The 18963-nt window shown below is 39.4% G+C and overlaps 2 protein-coding genes across 3 annotated transcripts in view; both read right to left on the bottom strand.

Annotated features, from left to right (window-relative positions):
- spdl1 (spindle apparatus coiled-coil protein 1) overlaps positions 1-11052 on the bottom strand; it is a 43064-nt gene extending 32012 nt beyond the window's left edge. Inside the window, exons 1-3 of the mRNA XM_073487226.1 lie at positions 10987-11052; positions 9023-9184; positions 7983-8156 (exon numbers count right to left, since the gene is read on the bottom strand). Coding sequence (XP_073343327.1) covers positions 7983-8156; positions 9023-9184 — 336 coding nt within the window. The 5' untranslated portion in view covers positions 10987-11052. The remainder of the gene's footprint in view (positions 1-7982; positions 8157-9022; positions 9185-10986) is intronic.
- Positions 11053-12608: 1556 nt separating this feature from the next.
- trappc11 (trafficking protein particle complex subunit 11) overlaps positions 12609-18963 on the bottom strand; it is a 36916-nt gene continuing 30561 nt past the window's right edge. For both annotated transcript variants that reach the window (XM_073486640.1, XM_073486639.1), the window contains exons 25-30: positions 18595-18751; positions 15675-15786; positions 15500-15591; positions 15166-15299; positions 13118-13285; positions 12609-13005 (exon numbers count right to left, since the gene is read on the bottom strand). In XM_073486640.1, coding sequence (XP_073342741.1) covers positions 12961-13005; positions 13118-13285; positions 15166-15299; positions 15500-15591; positions 15675-15786; positions 18595-18751 — 708 coding nt within the window. In that variant the 3' untranslated portion in view covers positions 12609-12960. The remainder of the gene's footprint in view (positions 13006-13117; positions 13286-15165; positions 15300-15499; positions 15592-15674; positions 15787-18594; positions 18752-18963) is intronic.

Below are 18963 nucleotides of genomic sequence, written 5' to 3'. Positions count from 1 at the left end.
AGAATTTCCCTGCCCTGGTCGTCTGCTGGACAACAAGAGAGAGGGAAATCTGTGGGACCTGAGGCCAAGTGCCTGTGTCAGCTGTCCCCCGTGTCACACCCCCCTTGGTGCCCTGGCAGTCCCACTGTACAACCAGAGGGAGGGAGGAATTGCTACTGGCCACTGGCTGTTTTATTCTTCTGCAATTGTACATAGTCCAATGGCTACTTTTTCCACATGCTTAGGTCATGGTCGGCTACTTTTGTTTTACTATATAAGGAATCTCAAATAAAAAGTCAACAAATTGTATATAAATAATAAATGCTGTACATATCACAATTAGTATTAGAGGACATTGTTCAAGTTATTGTTTTCTTTTCTTTTTTGTTCTTTTGTTGATAGAATGATAAATATCTTACCATGCACTATATATCAAAAAACAAAAAGAAACTCTTTAATCTTAAAGTGAAAACAGATTTCTACAAAGTAATGTGAATAAATTAAACATATATAATGTAAAATAACTGACTACATAAATATTCACCCCCTTTAAAGTGACTGACCTAATTCAACATTGTTCCAGCCAATTGGTGCTTGTAGTCTCACAATTAGTGAAATGGAGATCACCTGAGTGCAGTGAATGTGTCTCAAGTGATTGTAGTATAAAAGACACCTGTGTCACTGGTTAGTCCATATTCCTGGCTACAATTACACCATGAAGACAAAAGAACTAGGGCCTGACCAATAAGTTTTTTTTTGGGGCCAATACCATTTTCATTTCTTAATTAAAAAAAAAAAAAGTATTAAAACAAATAACCTTTTTTTTTATCCCTTAATATAGCTCAAACACTTGTGACAAAGATATTAATTGAAGGCAGAACATTTTACCATTGTCAAAAATTAGTGCAGGAACTTTTCTTTATTGTTGTTATTATTATTATTATTATTATTATTATTATTATTATTATTATTATTATTACTACTACTACTACTACTACTACTACTACTACTACTACTACAAACATGTCTAAAGTTATGTGGGGCATTTTGAAACTCAGACATTAAGCAATTTTCTTACTGCAGGGCATGTCTACATGAATATACCTTATATTTACAAATTATGAATTTATTATATATTATCTTTATATTTAGGTAATAGGCAGGTGTATAAGCAACATAATAAGTAAAGTCACTGGCAAAACATTATTTGAAATGCACCTCTCTGATGCCCTTTAAACGTTTACATTCACATTTTCTCTATTCTATCATTCTGAACCATTAAGTCATTATGAACCAAACTCCGACCAGAAACACATTTTCTTTCTTAACGTTATCAAAACATGTCATCTTTTGCAACATTTCTTTTTTAGGGTATAATGGTCACAAACAGTCAAGAGATGACCAATGCCTCTGTTCTTGGTTGCAGGAGGAACTCTCAACGTAATGTAAGTTAATCTACTGTAAAAAATAAATTAAAATGTAATTTAAAAAAAACACGGTGCTGCTGTGAATATAGCCTTAATGTGCTCAGTCAAACATTAAATGGCAAAGTGAAATTACGATTAATAAGAGAAACATGAAATTTGTTGCAGAAGAGTAAAGGATGGGGATGTTATCGTTATCTCCTGAATAAGGATGGAGTCGGAGCGCGCCCTACTGGATAAATAGCGTTAGGACATAATTTCTAAGTAAAAACAAGTCATATTCCCTGCACTTTATTAGGAAAAAATAAAAGTTTTAACATCAGTGTCTATTGGCCAATTTTTGGCCGAGAACAATTATTCTCAGATAGGCTATTATCAGCCGATTAAATCAATCAGCAGATGAATCGGTTGGGCTCTAGTGTAAATCTGCCTAGAGCAGGCCTGCCTCACAAACTGAGTGACCGTGCAAGGAGACTAGTGAGGGAGGCCACCAAGACTATGACTACTCTGGAGGAGTTAAAAGCTTCAGCAGCTGAGATGGGAGAGACTCTGCATACAACAACTGTTGCCTGCGTTCTTCACCATTCAAAGCTTTATGGGAGAGTGGCGAAGTGAAAGCCACTGTTGAAGAAAGATCATTAAATCTTGACTGGAGTTCACCCAAAGGCGTGTGGGAGACTCCAACGTGAACTGGAAGAAGGTTCTTTGGTCTGATGAGACCAAAATTGAGCTTTTTGGCCATCAGACTAGAAGCCATGTTTGGCGGACACCAAACGCTTCACATCACCACAAACACACCATCCCCACCATGAAGCATGGTGGTGGCAGCATCATGCTGAGGGGATGCTTCTCAGCAGCAGGCCCTGGAAGACTTGTAAAGGTAGAGGGTAAAATGAATGTAGCCAAACAGGAAAATCCTGGAGGACAACCTGATTCAGTCTGCAAGAGAACAATGACTTGGAAGAAGATTTATTTTTTAGCAAAACAATGACCTGAAGCATACAGCGAAGGCTACACAGAAATGGTTTAAAGATAACAAGGTGAATGTTCTGGAGTGGCCGAGTCAAAGCCCAGATCTCGATCCAATAGAGAATTTGTTGCTGGACTTGAAAAAGACTGTTCACGTCCGATCACCGTGCAACCTGACAAAGCTTGAGCAGTTTTGCAAAGAAGAATGGAGTAAAATTGCAGTGTCCAGATGTGCAGGCCTGATTGTGACCTATCCACACAGACTCAGTGCGGTGATTGCCATTACTTTGTAGATATCACACACACACACACACACACACACACACACACACACACACACACACACACACACACACACACACACACACACACGGCGGAGGGAGAGAGGAGGTGTGGCTGACACGGCGGTTTGTTTTGGTCTTACATGCTGATGCTGAACTGTGACCGCTAGCGGTGCTCATTTTGGCATTTTAAAGCTTTAAAGCCCTTTATGTCAAAAGTTGGGGTGTAACGGTACATTTAATTTATCTAGAGTCATCATGGTACTGACCCACCAGTCTGGTGCATGCAGTATGACTGCATGTAGGATACGTCTGACTGTCACACTGTGGCGAGGGCATATGTCAATTGGTGAGAGTATGACCATTCTGATCCACACTCCACTCCAGTGATATCACTTTTACACCAAATGTATATGCTTGTTTTTTAAATTAGTAAACCTGCAAAAAACAGGTAATTGACTCCTTTCCTATTGTCAGAGGACGAGTTTTCCACTCTGTTTTTTTCCCCATCACCAACGCACCAAAAAAGCAGGGGACAGTAGAAAGCAGCAGGAAGCTTGAAGTTGCTAAGGAAGGAGACAACTCACTTCTTTCTCATCTGTTGAGAGCTGCACATGCGCAGTACCAATCAGACTGCTGACAAGGCTGTAAATGACACAAAAGTCACTAATGTGGTTACCTTTTAAGAATTAGTGTGTGCACCCGGGTGTTATGTTTTCATCATAGCCGATCAGAGCTGGAGCCGATAAACACTTGTGACTACTGCAGAGTCAATTGACACAGGGGTAATTGCCAATTATATACTTATATTATGTTCGCCTATCAGCCCAAACTTGGAGTTGAGGATGCCATCATATACCTGCTTAACTGTGTCTACGCCCACCTGGACAAGCCGGCGAACATTGTGAGAGTCATGTTTTTTGACTTCTCCAGTGCATTCAACACCATCCGTCCGGCTCTACTGGGTGAGAAGCTGACAGCAGTGCAGGTGGATTCCCCCCTTGTGACCTGGATTATTGACTATCTGACTGGCAGACCACAGTATGTGCGCTTACAACACTGTGTATCAGATAGAGTGGTCAGCAACACCGGGGCCCCACAGGGGACTGTCCTCTCTCCCTTCCTCTTCACCCTCTAGACAACGGACTTCAACTACTGCACAGAGACCTGTCATCTCCAGAAGTTCTCAGATGACTCAGCAATAGTTGGATGTATCAGTGAAGGTGCTGAGGATGAGTACAGGACTGTTGTGGACAACTTTGTCACATGGTGTGAGCAGAACCATCTACAACTCAATGTGACAAAGGCCAAGGAACTGGTTGTGAACCTGAGGAGGACCAAGGTGCCGTTGACCCCTGTTTCCATCCAGGGGGCCAGTGTGGACATTGTGGAGGATTATAAGTATCTGGGAGTCCACATTGATAATAAACTGGACTGGGTTAAGAACACAAATGCCCTCTACAGGAAGGGACAGAGTCGTCTCTATTTTCTGAGACGGCTGAGGTCATTCAACATCTGCCGGACTATGCTGATGTTTTCTGAGTCTGTGGTGGCCAGTGCTAAACTCTATGCTGTTGTGTGCTGGGGCAGCAGGCTGAGGGTAGCGGACACAAAAAGGTTGAACAGACTGACCCGCAAGGCCAGTGATGTTGTGGGAGTGGAGCTGGACTCTCTGACAGTGGTGTCAGAGAGGAGGATGCTGTCCAAGTTACATGTCATCTTGGACAATAACTGGGTTTCCATCCAAATGTATCGAATTTTGTGAAAATGCGCAAAAAAGCAAATGCGAATTTATGCCCGTTTCCATTCGTTATTGTTTTGCGATTATTGGGAGAGGAGGAGTGCGCCATGAGATTACGTCATAAGAGAGCGTGAATGTATCCATGACAACAGTTGACACTCAGCTGACAGTTGACACTCAGCTGACACTCAACATCATGAACAATTTACTGGTGAACCTGTCGGCTCTTGGGAGAACATTAGCTACAATTTTGTCAGCGTTCACAGCCTTGTAGGAACTCGTCTCTGTGTTCCTTTCTCTCTGATGCTGAGGCCCTGTTTTCCTTATCAACTCTGTTTTTAAGTTTGAAGCAACTCTACAGGAAGAGGGGCGCCATCTTATCGCCTGGCAGAAAGGACAGTGTTTTTCTTGGCTGTAAATACTTCGTATGAAGACACTTTTAATTAATTTACAACCCAAAGCCTTTGGATGAACCTCCTCTCCCTTGCAAGCACACATATCCTCTTTCACAGGTCATGGGGAGGCCTCTGTGAAGTTTACCAGGAGGGACGAACAACTGGCCATCAGAAGGTGTCAATACAGAGTCTTTATATATGTAAATTAACTCACATCAAATGTTTTTTTCTTTCTTTGTTTTAGAGTATCTCTCTCTTTACCTGTGTCTCTCTCCTCACCTCTAACTTCTAAAGCACACATTAGCTTTTAAGAGAACACTGGAAACCTTCTGACTTGTTCTATGCAAACACTTCCAAGTCTGAATTTATGACCCGTCTGGATGCAATCTGGATCACATTCCACACCAAATGGTCTCTGTGTTCCTCCAGATTTCAGACCATTTCTAATTAACCATTAAGTCAGGATCTCATTCTCTTAATTCCAACAGATTAAGGGTCAGTAAGAGAAGCTCATAAAACTGATCTTTCTCCCGTTTCTCTGTGATGAAATTTGGCTAAAATCAAATTTAATGTTTAATTGTGTCATGTGTTTGGTGGAACCACAGTGCCCTCCAGTGGTGAGTCCGGGTACAAAGAAATTAAACTTTCAAGATATCTATGTTTTAATACGTTTTCCTGATTAAAAGTCTGTAATATGTTTCTTCATTTACAGGTATTGGAACTATAAGAAATGCTTATATATGTGGTCAGATTCTATCAGTTCTACTGTATCTTTAAGTGTTTTCATGTTTGATCCAGTGTTAATTTCTTTTATTCGTTCAGCGAATTTAATCAGGTCATATTATTTCATTAAGTCCATTTATTTTGCCATGGTAAGGTCCTGAGAAAGGTGAAGCACGATCGCGAAACATTAAATCGGTTTAATTTAATTCAAGTTTCGTAAGTGTAGACGATTGATATGATACACAGTGAGAACCGTCAGCCCGCCCTTAGGAACCGCCTGCTGGTATGGACTACAAATACCAAGAGACAACTGCTCACTCGCTCTCTTGCTGTAACCTCTTTTTGTAACTCTCTTCTCTAAATTTTTCTTCACTTCTAAACTTTTACTTTTTGTATTTTTGCGACACGCTCTTAGGCAGAAATCTCCGCACAATTGACCACGTGCGATTTTTACCTCAATACCCTAATTTGAGGACGCACTGACTCTAAGTGCTTTCGCTTTGTTTTGTTAAGTATCATTATTTTACTCAGTAGAAGTTAATTTGACTTAATTCGTCTTGTTTTGAGTAATAACTGAGGACTCGCCCGGCCAGCGTTATTCTCTAGTTATTTTCGTCAAGAAAGTTGAATTAGTTCGATCAAAAGTTCAGAGCCATCACTCCATGCAAGAAGAAGACCTTTAATCCGACCACCAGCGTTAATAACATTGTGCAGTAATTGCCTGCATCAACAAACCGTGTGAACGGTTTGCAACGAACAGACATTTTGCCAAGCCGACCGGCCTGCCTTCAACGCTCACGAGCGGTGCCATCCCGCTGGGCAGCGGACCGGGACTTCCTGCCGAGTACTGGACAGACGGCGCTCTCCCTCCGACACCGGGACGAGAGAAACCCACTCCAAGCCGCAGACGCTCTGCGACATCCCTCCGGCCAGCGGACCGGCACCTCAAGCCGAGGTCAAGCTATCAGCTCCGGAGAGGTCCAAAGTGGTGAACATCTCCCAGTCTTCAGGCAAAGTAGGCTAAACACCCACGCACACTGCTGGAGTCACACGCATGTTCTTGAGTTGGTGATGTCTCTTTTCTTTTGATTCATAGTAATCTTTAATTAATAAGAAATCCGGTTAGGGTCTCGTTAGTGTCAAAATTACTATAGTAATCTTTGAATGCTTCCCAGACTCGCGACTTTACCATCCGCTCATCTCCATCCATTCATTACCATGATCATTTAGTCTCTACATTTTATGTTATCAATATTGTTTGTTTGAATCATCCTTTCATTTATTCACCTTGATTTATTTAGTAAATAAACATATTTAACCGTACGTCGTTGTCTGTGCAGGTTTGTTTTAATGTGGAGAACCGATGGATGTGTGTAGAATTTACTTCTTCATGTGTGAGATTGAATAAATTGATCTGAAATTGATTAGAATTGATACAAGTTAAACTTGTCCAGTCGAATTTGATTAATTACCTCCGGATTATTCAAATAGACAAAATAACGGAGGTGGTGCCCCATTAACGAGTGTTTATTATTAGTGTATCTCCTACAGCCTACAAAACCCTCCTGAAGAGGAGAAGGAAAAGAAGATTTTTAATGTTACGAGTGTTGTCGGAGTTTGCTGGAGGGAGACCGCGTCGTTCTCCATTTGTTTGGGAACGTCGCCGGGTGAAGGACTTTTGGGAAGTCGTTGTCCAGCAGCACTTCAGACATACCACGACGTCACATCCGGGTTAGTCATGATTTATTCACAAAACCTGTTTGCATAACAAAAAGTCGCATTTTCCTTTTATCGATACGCTGACAAATCCACCTCCCCCAAGTGTAAAAACTTTTTTGCGAATTTACTGCCTTTATTCGAATTTCTGGCGTTTCCATCCAAGTATTTATTCGCAATTTTTGAAAATGCGAATAAGAAAAGATGGATGGAAACGCAACTAATGGCTCTCATCCACTCCATGACGTGGTGGTCAGCCACAGGAGTACATTCAGCACTAGACTGATCCCACCAAGATGCACCACAGAGCGCCACCGGAAATCATTCCTGCCTGTGGCCATCAAACTGTTTAATTCCTCGCTCTGAGTGTGGCATTATTGCAATGTATATATGTACATTTCTTGTACTTTTGTTTTGTTTTTGTTGATATTGATATTACTATTATTATTATTATTACTATTATTATTATTATTATTATTATTATTATTATTATTATTTCTGCATATTCTGAATGATTTGGTCACTCCCACCTGGCTACCAGATACAATACATATTAAACGACAGCAGAGGGACACCTTCAACCATACATATACATAAATAATATCAAAATAATCAAGTAAATACTCTTACACCTATCAAGGTAATTAATCAAACAATAATAATAGTATAATAGAATAAATCAGAATAAAGTGAAATGGCTCTAACAGAGTGCCTGTTAACACTGTGCTTTTCCTACTGTGACAGGTTGGTGTACCTTGTTGTTGAGCTCATTGAGTGCTGTGCTGTGGCTCCTCTCCACAGACTCTTGTTCCTGAAGCTGCTGTCTCTGCTGATTCTTCACACAGTCGTAGTCTGACTGCAGTGACTGAAGTATCCGAGTCTTTAACTCCACTTCCTTCTGCAGGGTGTATTTGTCTTGCTCGAGGACCTTTGGCACACACATCACACAAAGACAGGCAGACAAGTTTGAAACATTTTTCCTGGTCACTCACACAGCTTTCTAAGGCTCTACAGTGCCCCTTAATAATAATAATAATAATAATACATTTTATTTAGAAGGCGCCTCTCTGGACACTCAAGGACACCGTACACAAATGAGATAAAAGAAAACATCAAGAATAACATCAATATCAATAAAAAACACACAAAATAAGAACAATAACAATAGATTGAAGAGATGGGACAGGGCAAGTGGCATCAGAGGGAATAGGCAGTTTTAAACAGGTGTGTTTTGAGTTGTGATTTGAAGTGAGGGAGTGAATCAATGTTTCTGAGTTGGGGTGGAAGTGAGTTCCAGAGGCGGGGGGCAGAGCGGCATAATGCTCTGCTCCCCATGGTGGTGAAACGGGCGGAGGGGACAGACAGGTGTATGGAGGAGGAGGATCTGAGGGAGCGGGAGGGAGTGGGAACATGGAGGAGGTCTGACAGATATGGGGGGGCGAGGTTGTGAATGGCCTTGAATGTTACCAGGAGGACTTTGTATTGAATACAGAAATGAACCAGGAGCCAGTGGAGCTGCTGAAGGACAGGGGTGATGTGGTGGATAGAGGGGGTTCTTGTTATGATGCGGGCAGCTGAATTCTGGACCAGTTAAAGTTTATGGAGTGATTTGTGAGGGAGGCCAAAGAGGAGAGAGTTGCAGTAGCCTTAAATCAAATATAAGCATAGAGCTCTGTTTTAATACTTTTTACAAGAGAAATAGGCTCTTTGAAAACTGCTGACAGTGAGATCTGTATTGGGGTAATGGCAGAATTTTGAGCTTGTGTTTTTTTGTGATGTGGCTCAATGTCATACCTCGAGTGTGTTGGTCATCTCCACTCTCTGTTCCTCCAGTCTGCTCTGCAGTTCCATCTGCTGGTTGAGGAGATCTAATCCAGCTTGGGCAGCCAGATGGACCTGCTCATCCTTCTCCCTCAGCTGGCTCCTCAGCCGCTCAATCTCCTCTTCTGCTGCCATCTGGACAGAAGAGGAAACGGGGATGATTGTAAAACCTGCTTTATGCTTCCAGCACCACAGGAGTGGTGTGGTGTGTTCACAGGAACACAGAGACCCAGCATTTGTCTTCCAAATTATACATTTCAATGGATTTGCAATATTTAAGAATAGAACTGACCAGACATCTGCTTCTGTTTTGATATAGTCAACCAAAGTATCATCCTAAATCACTTGGAGACCTGGATAGGACTCAAGCTTTGCTTAATTCATTCGTACCTGTCCAACAGAACTTTTTCTGTTGCTCTTGATGATTCTACGGCCTCAACTGACACCACTTTTTCTGTGGTGTCCCCCCTCCGTTTTCCACATACATGCTGCCTCCTGCCCAAGTTATCAAGTATCATGATGTGCTCTACCACTTTTATGGCGACAACACTCAGTTATTTGTGCCATTAAAACCCACAGATCCTAGCACCCTTGCAAAACTCACTTCTTGCCTCTCCCATATTAAATCCTGGTCTAAAAATGTTAAATTTAACAACGACAAGTCTGACGTCATTCTGTCTGGCCCCCTTAATACAATCACCTATGTTGGTCCTAATCTTGGCAGCCTTTCAAATAACACTGAACAGGCTGCTGTAGGAATCTTGGAGTAATATTGGATTTCAACCTCTGCATTGATTACCAATTTAAAAAATGTTCTTGTTGATGATTAGTCATTGTTTATCATTGGCTGATGTACAGAAAGTTGGAAACGCTTGTGTCTATTCTTGGCTTGATTATTGCAATGTCCTTGGAGGGAGACATGGGAAGGAGCCCTGCCAATGTACGCTGCTGCCCGACTTATTACCAAGAAAAATAGGTATGATCATCCCTGTGCTTTTCTCCCTGCTAGATTTCAAATTGATTGAAAATGTAATCACTTACTTATAACTTACTTATAAAATTTAATCGCTTACTTATAAGTTTTTTTTTAATTTTCTTCACTTTATTCTTATTTTATCTCCCTTATCTAGTTTTATTTACTATTGAGCACTTTGTAACTTTTTAAGAAAGATGTTAAAAATAAAGTTAATAAAATTATTGTTATTATTCCGGAACTGGCCTCTGGAGAGATGGGTTGTTTATATGACATAACTAACTACCTCTTTTAGTAATGTGTGTTCTGATGAGTCATAAGGAGAAACTCACTGAAATCGATTTAAATGTTTAGTATAATGCTATTGTGTGAGTCTTATTTCTCAGACTCAGAAGTTAAAGACTTACTTTTAGTGGTGGTGTTGGGTTCTTCTGTGTATAACTTATAGTCCCTATTTATCTAGGGTGCCTCATTATATAAGTGTTTCTTCCAAGTATTTTTTTCTGTACACATAATCTCTAAAACCATTGCCATGTTAGCCTGGTGGCAGTTTGTCGATGTATTTACAGTTCTGCACCACACAAATGCAAGGTTAGGGTTCACGTTGAATAAGAGTTCCGATATTAGCACTGAAATATAACCGTTGCCCATGTAACGCTAAATGGGCACCGGCTGCCTGATAGATGACGTTAGTATATGTAAACTCGGCTACACACAACGGCAATAGATCGACAAAGGACAGGTAACGTTATGCCTGATGAAATGCGTAGTTAGCTATCTAACGAAGGTTGAACCAGTTCTAACTAATGTTAGCTAACTCATACACGTTAAGTTAGTCTCCCAACTCGGTTCTAATAAAACAAAACACGCAAAAGAAATTACCTCGAGGCAATCGACTTAGTAATCTAGACCAAATCTTTGAATTGGCATCGACAATTGCTATAAAATAAACACATTTAGTTACCTTTAGACACCGATCCACAGTCAGTGTAAACGTTCAAACCGCCACAGTTTAAACTCACAATCCCATCAACTATCGCGACACGACATTACGTCTATACGAGAGCAGGTCCTGATTGGTCAGGCAGGCACAGCATGGAATCTGCAAAGACGTACGTGTCAAACCCATGGATCTATTAGAAGACCAAACCATAGACATATAGACGTACGGGTACGTATACGCATGTCTGTGTGTCCAAGTAGCTACATTCACCTGAATGCTCGAATCCAAGGTTTCCCGACACGACACCGCATTGTAAAGAGATGATCAATATGGTCCCTTTAATTGTTGGCTGATCGGTGTATGTTTGAGCTCCCGAGTCGAAAGGATAGGATAGAATCCTCTAGGATTCCCGTAAATTTCTAAAAATCCTAGGAAACCTATATGAAAACTGTTTAATTCTTTTAGGATTTCCTAAATCCTTTTGGAAATCTATTTTTATTCTACTGGTTCCACTAAAATCCTTAAGGATTCCCATACATTTCTAAAACTCCTATGGGAAATCTTTATGAAGAAGTTTATCTATCTATCTATCTACATATATATGTACACACACACACATGACGGTGAGTACTGAATATAATCGTCTTTTGTTTAAACTTGCTTTAAAGCCTCAGATATTAATATGTCTTATGCCTCTGCTTGTATCGGTATAACTTTGCGCTCTGTTTGAAATACAGGCAAACTTTTCTTTGTCTGATATTTGGGTGACGTGCGCCCATTGAAAATACAAGGACGGCCTCCTGTCCTTGTGGCTTGTGTAATACTGCCCACATGCCTGCCTTTCCGGACACCAGACATATATAGCCACTGTATATTATGCATATCATGTTTGTTTGATTACTGTTTGTGCACCAATGTAAATTTCAGTGCTGGTAAGGCTATTCTTTAGATATAACTGAAAAAATATTCTTTTCATTTATTTTTGTAAATTGGATGAAATTCATTTAAAAAAAAATGTACATAACAGTACACATGGAAAGTTCACAGCAGATAATGTGTAATGATTGACTGGTACATTTTGCGTTTTTCAACCTGCAACCCGAGCCGTTGTAACATCATGACATTTGGAGACTTGCAAAAGTGATAGTAGAAGTGATGTGATCTTTATTAAATTTGTAATTACTTTTATTACATTATTATTTAGGTGAAAATTAGTCATACTTACAGTAAGATTATACATTTTTAGTGTAAATGCTCAAAATTCTGTTGTTCCTTTCTCTTCTTATCCCACCAAAGTTATTTCTTGAATAGTTAAGCCACAAACCCTTCACAACTCTCAAACTTAATGAAGCCCTTACTGAAGGACCAGTGATGTTTGAAGCTTCAGATGTCATCAGTCACATGGTTTTCTTCATCTGACACAACCTCTGACCCAATGTGCTCAAACAACGACTACACAGGATTGAACCTAGCTTTGTGGCTCTGGTATCATCTGCCCATCTCTTCTTCCCAACAATATGTGGCTTCTACATTTCTGTGATTCAAAGGATTGTGGGCGAAATGTCTACATTCTGTCACATGACCAGTGGAAATGGAATACATAAACACTGTCATCAGTGTTTGTATAACATGCACAACACAACTAGTTTACATCACTTCAGTTTAATGAAAGTTTCATCACATTCAATTTTCATGTATTAAACTATACCCAGACATCCATATAGTTCACATCAGATTAATCTATGATTTTCACTGTTAAATGAGCATCAGTGTATCAGTTTATTCATACTGTTATCTCATTCACTCTGAACAGCAACACTGGACACAAATGTCTTCTCATGTTCGGTCAAGAGATACCTCTCCTGCTGCGTTTTTACACAACAATGTGGAACAAATAGTGTTAATAATGTCATCCACGAGGAATCGTAAATCTAAAACAACCTACATAATGTTGCCTTGTTTTCATATTTACAGTAAATAGTTTGAGTGTTCTTCTCATGCTGCAGCAATGGAGGCATCATCCAGCTGTCGACCCTGTGGCTGAGGAGAAAGAAAAGGAAAATTATTATTATTAGTATTATTAATATCTTCACACTCAGATACCAATGACTGCTAACTCAGTGGTGTATACAAATTTCCAAGACTTTGTTACCTTGACAAAAATGCGTTGGGGCAGGAAGCGTCTCAGTGTGTGTGTGTTGGTGGTTGGGCAGCGGGGCAGGCTGATGTTGAGCTGTGGTAGTGTTTGGTAACCAGCCATCAGTGGGTAATAGTTATACAGCATCTGCTGCTCTGAGCCAGGAAGGATACGCAGGCGCACCTGCATGCACGCACATATGCGCACACGCACACACACACACACGCACACACACACACACACACACACACGGTTCTGAGCATGAAGGTTTATGCAGGTTAAAAAGTATTGGTATCAAAACTGCAATACAATTCAAAGCCTGTAACTAGTCTCTGGTCTCCAATTAGGCTTGTCCTGATTGGGCCTGATAAGTGAGTGCTTAATGATACAGTTTGAGTGAGTGAAAGTGACCTTGGACTTTCAACACATTTATACAGTACAGTAATCTATCCAGCGCATATTCTCAAACATGAGCACATCCTTTCTACACAATGGGTCTCATTCATGAAACGTGAGCAGAACGAATTTGTGTGTAAACTGTTCGCAGACGGAAATTTACGTGCATCTGGCATTCATCAATATTTTAGTAGCTCCGATCTTTTCGTAGCTACTAACAAAATCTACACATGCTGCTGACCACGCGTAGTGCTTGTGTAAATTTAAGAATGCACATAAATAATGCTCGTCACTATTGGAAATTACAATTTAAATTCATATTGCGCTCTGTTATGTACACAATACGCAGATGCCTTTGAAACACGTGATATAGCCTAAACATATGATAAAAATATAACACATTTAGTTAAAGTAGTTGGCAATTGGCAGGTTTAAGATCCAGATTAGGTTCATGATTGTGAATTATCTATGTAAATCGACTCAATAGATTACACGTTCTTTCTACATGTTGAATGATGATAATAAAAATATAGGCTCCAGTGGAGGCATGTCGCTGTCTCCGCCAGGTATAATTCCTGACAGAGAGGTCTCCCCAATTATCCCCGCGATGCGCTCGTCTGCAGGTGATAGCTGCGACTGTGAGCCTCCTCCTCCTGTGGCTGATATATTTCTTTTGTGTGAGGTTATGCGTTTCTTTGCCTCCAGTTTCATGTCAAATCATTTACGCTTCACCTCGGACATGGTTCTTTGGACTACAGAGACAATATTGACGGCATCTGTCACCTCCCTCCAGGCCTTCGCTTTGCCTGTCCCTGTCACACCACTGCTAACAGATGAAAATAAAAAAAAATTTCTTAATTCCACTTCACCCAAAAGTATTTCTATCTCCGCTTCCGCAAAGTTCTTTTTTCTTTCTCCCCCTTTCTTCGTTTGCGCCATGACTGACAGGTCGACTGGATGCATCTACACCTCCTTATATGGTGGTCATTGGCAATTCATGGGCGGGGATTTATGCTAATAGCTGATTACCGGGAGCGCGCTGTCACTTTACGATGGATTGGCATTCACGATCATACACACGTGTTTACGATCAGATCTGAGTTTCCCGCGGTGTTCGTGAATCCGGAGTAGGTTTTTAGTAGCGTAGGCTTTTATGTGCAAATCTACGCACAAATTTACTAACGTTTCATGAATGAGACCCAATGTGTTTAACCATAAAATAGATATACACACATATACAGCATACAACTAAATAAATTGCCAGCATTCAATGAAAAATAAAGACACACATTTTTTGTATCGACTGTTTAAATGTCTGGTTTGCTTGTTTTAGGCCAGTCTGAGTACTGCAATAACATATGGGCCAAGACCGCCTGTTTGCTACTGATTGGCTAAGGCATCTGACAACATTACAAAAACTATTCCTCGGGAGAAAGAGCTTTTTCTTAAATAATAAAAACCTTTTTGTAACCAGAAAAACAAGTGTCTCAATCGGAAATCTAGCGAGATGTTAGTTGTTGCAGTAAGATGATGGTGGAAATGTTTACTTACAGGGAAATGCTAGCAAGCATTTATTTCCACAGTTAAGGCTGAATACTTAACTGATTTTGTGAGGAGAGAACTATAACAACTCAACTTGCAAAATTTAAAAGTGAGCAAAGTGATACCTGTTTGAGTCCAGAGAACATGAAGGCATCAGAAGGTTCAACAGCCATCTCCACCTCCTGCACCAGAGCTGTTCTGTTCTCTATATGGTAACGAACTGAGAGAGACTCTCTGACTCGCCCAAATGATGGTAACTCTACACCGAAACAAAGACATATAAACATATAACACAGCTGACTGTTAGAAGTCAAATTCATCAGGAAATAAATTATTGAAAGGAAAAGAAACAATTAAAATATGTGCAAAGTCACAATTGTAGCTTCAGAGACATTTACACAAAGTGCCATGTGTTATAATGTGTACAGTGCATGTGAGGTGTGTATTTACTTGACTAACCAGCATGGATGTAAAGGGGGACAGACTCCAGGATGACATGAGGTAGAGTGACTGTAGTTTGGATGAGAGGACTGTCTGCACTGGAGGACTGTCTGTACAACAGAGTTAAGAGCTTTGCAAGCTGGTTCAAACCCAATGATCACCTAGCAACATGAGTATGTGTGTATGTACATACCTCCTCCATGATATCAGGTACTGTCCTGTAGCTACAGTGCTATTGCTGTTGGTCTGTGGTGGACACCGGAGACAGAAACACTCACTGGCACATTCGCCTGTCTGCAGAACCACTGATGACACGCACACACGCGCACACACACGCACACGCACACACACACACACACACACACACACACACAGAGCATTATAAATCCTTTTTTTGATTGGTCTAATGTGATATTCTAATATTATGACATATTTTTGATCATTCATTAGCTGTAAGCCACAATCATCAGAATTTAAACAAAAAAGGCTTGAAACATTTCACTTTATGTGTAGTGAATCTCGAATATTTTAAAGTTTCACTTTTTTAATTAAATCACAGAAAAAAAAAATCATGATATTCTTTTGAGATGCACCTGTTATTTGATTTATCAGGTCAGTATGCAGTATAAATAATAGACACTGCTCTTCCTGCTGCCTTTACGCTACTAATTTAATGATATAAAATTTGGTTTCAAATAAAACCAAAGGTTGTCTCTCTTTCAGGATTAATTGAAGACCTTTTAAAACATCTCTATTATTTCTAGACACAAACCTTATTATGATAAATATACTGTGTTACAAATCATTTTTGAAAGGCACAAACTTTGAGCTCTGTTGTAATCTTCCAAAAATAAAAGGTTGGACAGCCCACTATATGTGCTACCATATCCCAAGAAAAGTGGCACACATTACAAGAGAAAACTTGCTAAAAAATGCTACAAATAGTTGATAGGAAATTAAAAGTGACAGAGTGACTTATTTACCCTTAAGTGGAAAAATAGCAGTAATGAAGTCGTTGGTAATACCTCAGTTTATCTATATTCTCATGGCATTACCCACACCAGGAAAAGAATTGCTCAAAATATATGAACAAAAGGTATTTAGCTTTTAATGGGACAGTAAGCCTGACAAGATCAAAATAACTTACCTGTACAATGATATGAAATATGGTGGTCTCAAATTGTTGAATTTTGAGGCACACACATTTTGCATTAATTAATTAATTAATTATTATACCTACATTTATTTCAAATCCATAATGGTTTTCAACAAAGTTAATAATGTTTGCTCATCCTCTCTTCCAGAAACAACTTTATCCATAGCTTCAGTTAACTCCATTCCAACTTTTTGGGGATTTTAGGAAGATGTTATAGCCAGCTGGTTTCATTTACAATATCATCAACCTGAATCTAGTAATGAAATCCAGAGCCAAGTGTTATAGTTTAAGAGAAACATATACATATAGGACAGTCCTTTGTTCATTGAGTCAATGCATGAAAAAGGAATACTGTTTGTAAATGATCTTTTAAACAGTGGTGGCAAAATTATCTCTTCTAACTGAGATAACCAGAGAAAAGTATGGCAATGGTTGTGACAATTGTGCATACAATCAACTCTGTGCAGCTATACCACAAATCTGGAAAAATAAATTATTACGTACAAAACAAACGACATGCTGTCCTTGCATTAGGGATAGCGCATGGATGAGCAATAAAAAAAATAAACAAGCACATATGTTTAGCATGCATGTCAACAAAATATCTGCTGTGCCAGTGGCTATTCAATCAAAATGGGAGGATTTGTTAGATAATGTATCCCATGGGGCGAAGTTTTTACAAATATCTACAAAACTACTCTAAATGTCACCACAAGAATGTCTCAAATCAAGTTAATTTATAGCTACTTAATGATGAGGCAGATGATGCATAAATGAGGCATTCAACAGTGTGTTTTATGTAGATTTTGTGAGGAGGAAGATGAGTTAGACTTTCATTTATTTGAGTGTTTTAAAGAAGTAGCACTATTCTGGATTGAAGTACTGGAAAAAAGTGAATTCATTCAAGCGTTTACACCTGTCCTTTAACCATAATGTTTGGTGATTTAAGGGACGAAGCAGAAATATTTGAACAACATTATCCTTATGATGGCTAAGGCATACATGCAGGTTGGAATCAGGGTTGACACTTTGAAGTCAATAAGACCTAATGGATGAAAACCAATTATTTTCATAATACTTTTCCTTTCTTTGTTTGCGTAAACCCATATCCATATATCTACAGTGTTAGTAAATATATGTAGGTGTGTGTAGATATATGCATGCATTTATTTATATCTGTGAGTACATACAGTAAGGGTATGTGTTTGCATAGGTGTGTAGTTATCAATATACGTACAAGTATGAATGAATTGGTCTCATTTATCTTATACCTTCAATACAGTACTTGATTTGATAACAAGGTTAAGACGGCAACCCTTCTTTTTTTTTGGTTATGTTTTGATTTTCTATTCTTCTTTTCTAAAATGTATTGTATCAAGTTTCTGTAGATGCACAAGGAATAAATTAATTAATTAAAAAAAAAATTTATAGGTCGGGAAATTTCATGCTAAATTGAAATTTATTTGAAACTACTCCCAAAATTGTCAACATCTTACAGTACATCATTTAACTATAGACATTTTCACCAATTCACATAATAAACAATCAAGCTCTCCTTGTCTCGCGCTCGCACAATTAGCAATGAATGATGGCCAACAATAAAAATTGGTGAAAATGTAAATGTTTAAAAAATTTACTTATGACCTACAGAAGTTAGACGGAAACTAGTTGTAAATTAAGATGCAACAACTCACTTCAATTTAGTGGCCTGCTGAGGGGCAGTTGGACATAAACTAGTTTCCTGTAAATGTATGAAAGGAATTACCATGTATTAACTGCTTACTGGACAATAGCAGATCATTATTATTAAATCATGCTGGGGTACTTTCCAATATATTTTCAGGTTATTATTATGGTTGGGGGTAATTTTAAAGACATTTCAAGTATGTTGCTTTGTATTTACCACCTACTTTCCATAAAAAGACCTTTAAAATTACAGTAGAAACTAGCCTGGTACCTTCCTGCAGCTGTGACTGAAGCTGTGGTGTGTTGCTGGTCATAGCGAGCAGCTGCAGAGAGGACGAGGCCAGCAAAAGAGGCCAGGGAGATGATGAGAGGATGTCTGTCATCAACAGGAAGGGGATGTCCACCACTAACCGGTCCAATGGCTCAAACTATAAATGCACAGATAATGGAGATAATACCCCTTCATAAACTCTCACCAGCCATAATGCCACAAACTCAAAGCTCACTCTGTAAACCAAGAATGTAAACATACCATCTGCTCTTTCTTTCTGTCAGCTCCCACTGAAGAACACTCATAAAATACTAGTAAAAGATACAGTTCTTTCTATTTAAAACTGTTGCAAAGGGCCAAGTGAATACC

Source organism: Pagrus major, chromosome 18 (genome assembly GCF_040436345.1).
Source record: "Pagrus major chromosome 18, Pma_NU_1.0".
Classification (NCBI taxonomy): domain Eukaryota; kingdom Metazoa; phylum Chordata; class Actinopteri; order Spariformes; family Sparidae; genus Pagrus; species Pagrus major.
The sequence above is the reverse complement of the archived record's forward strand: the minus strand, read 5'-3'. Positions and strand labels throughout refer to the sequence as shown.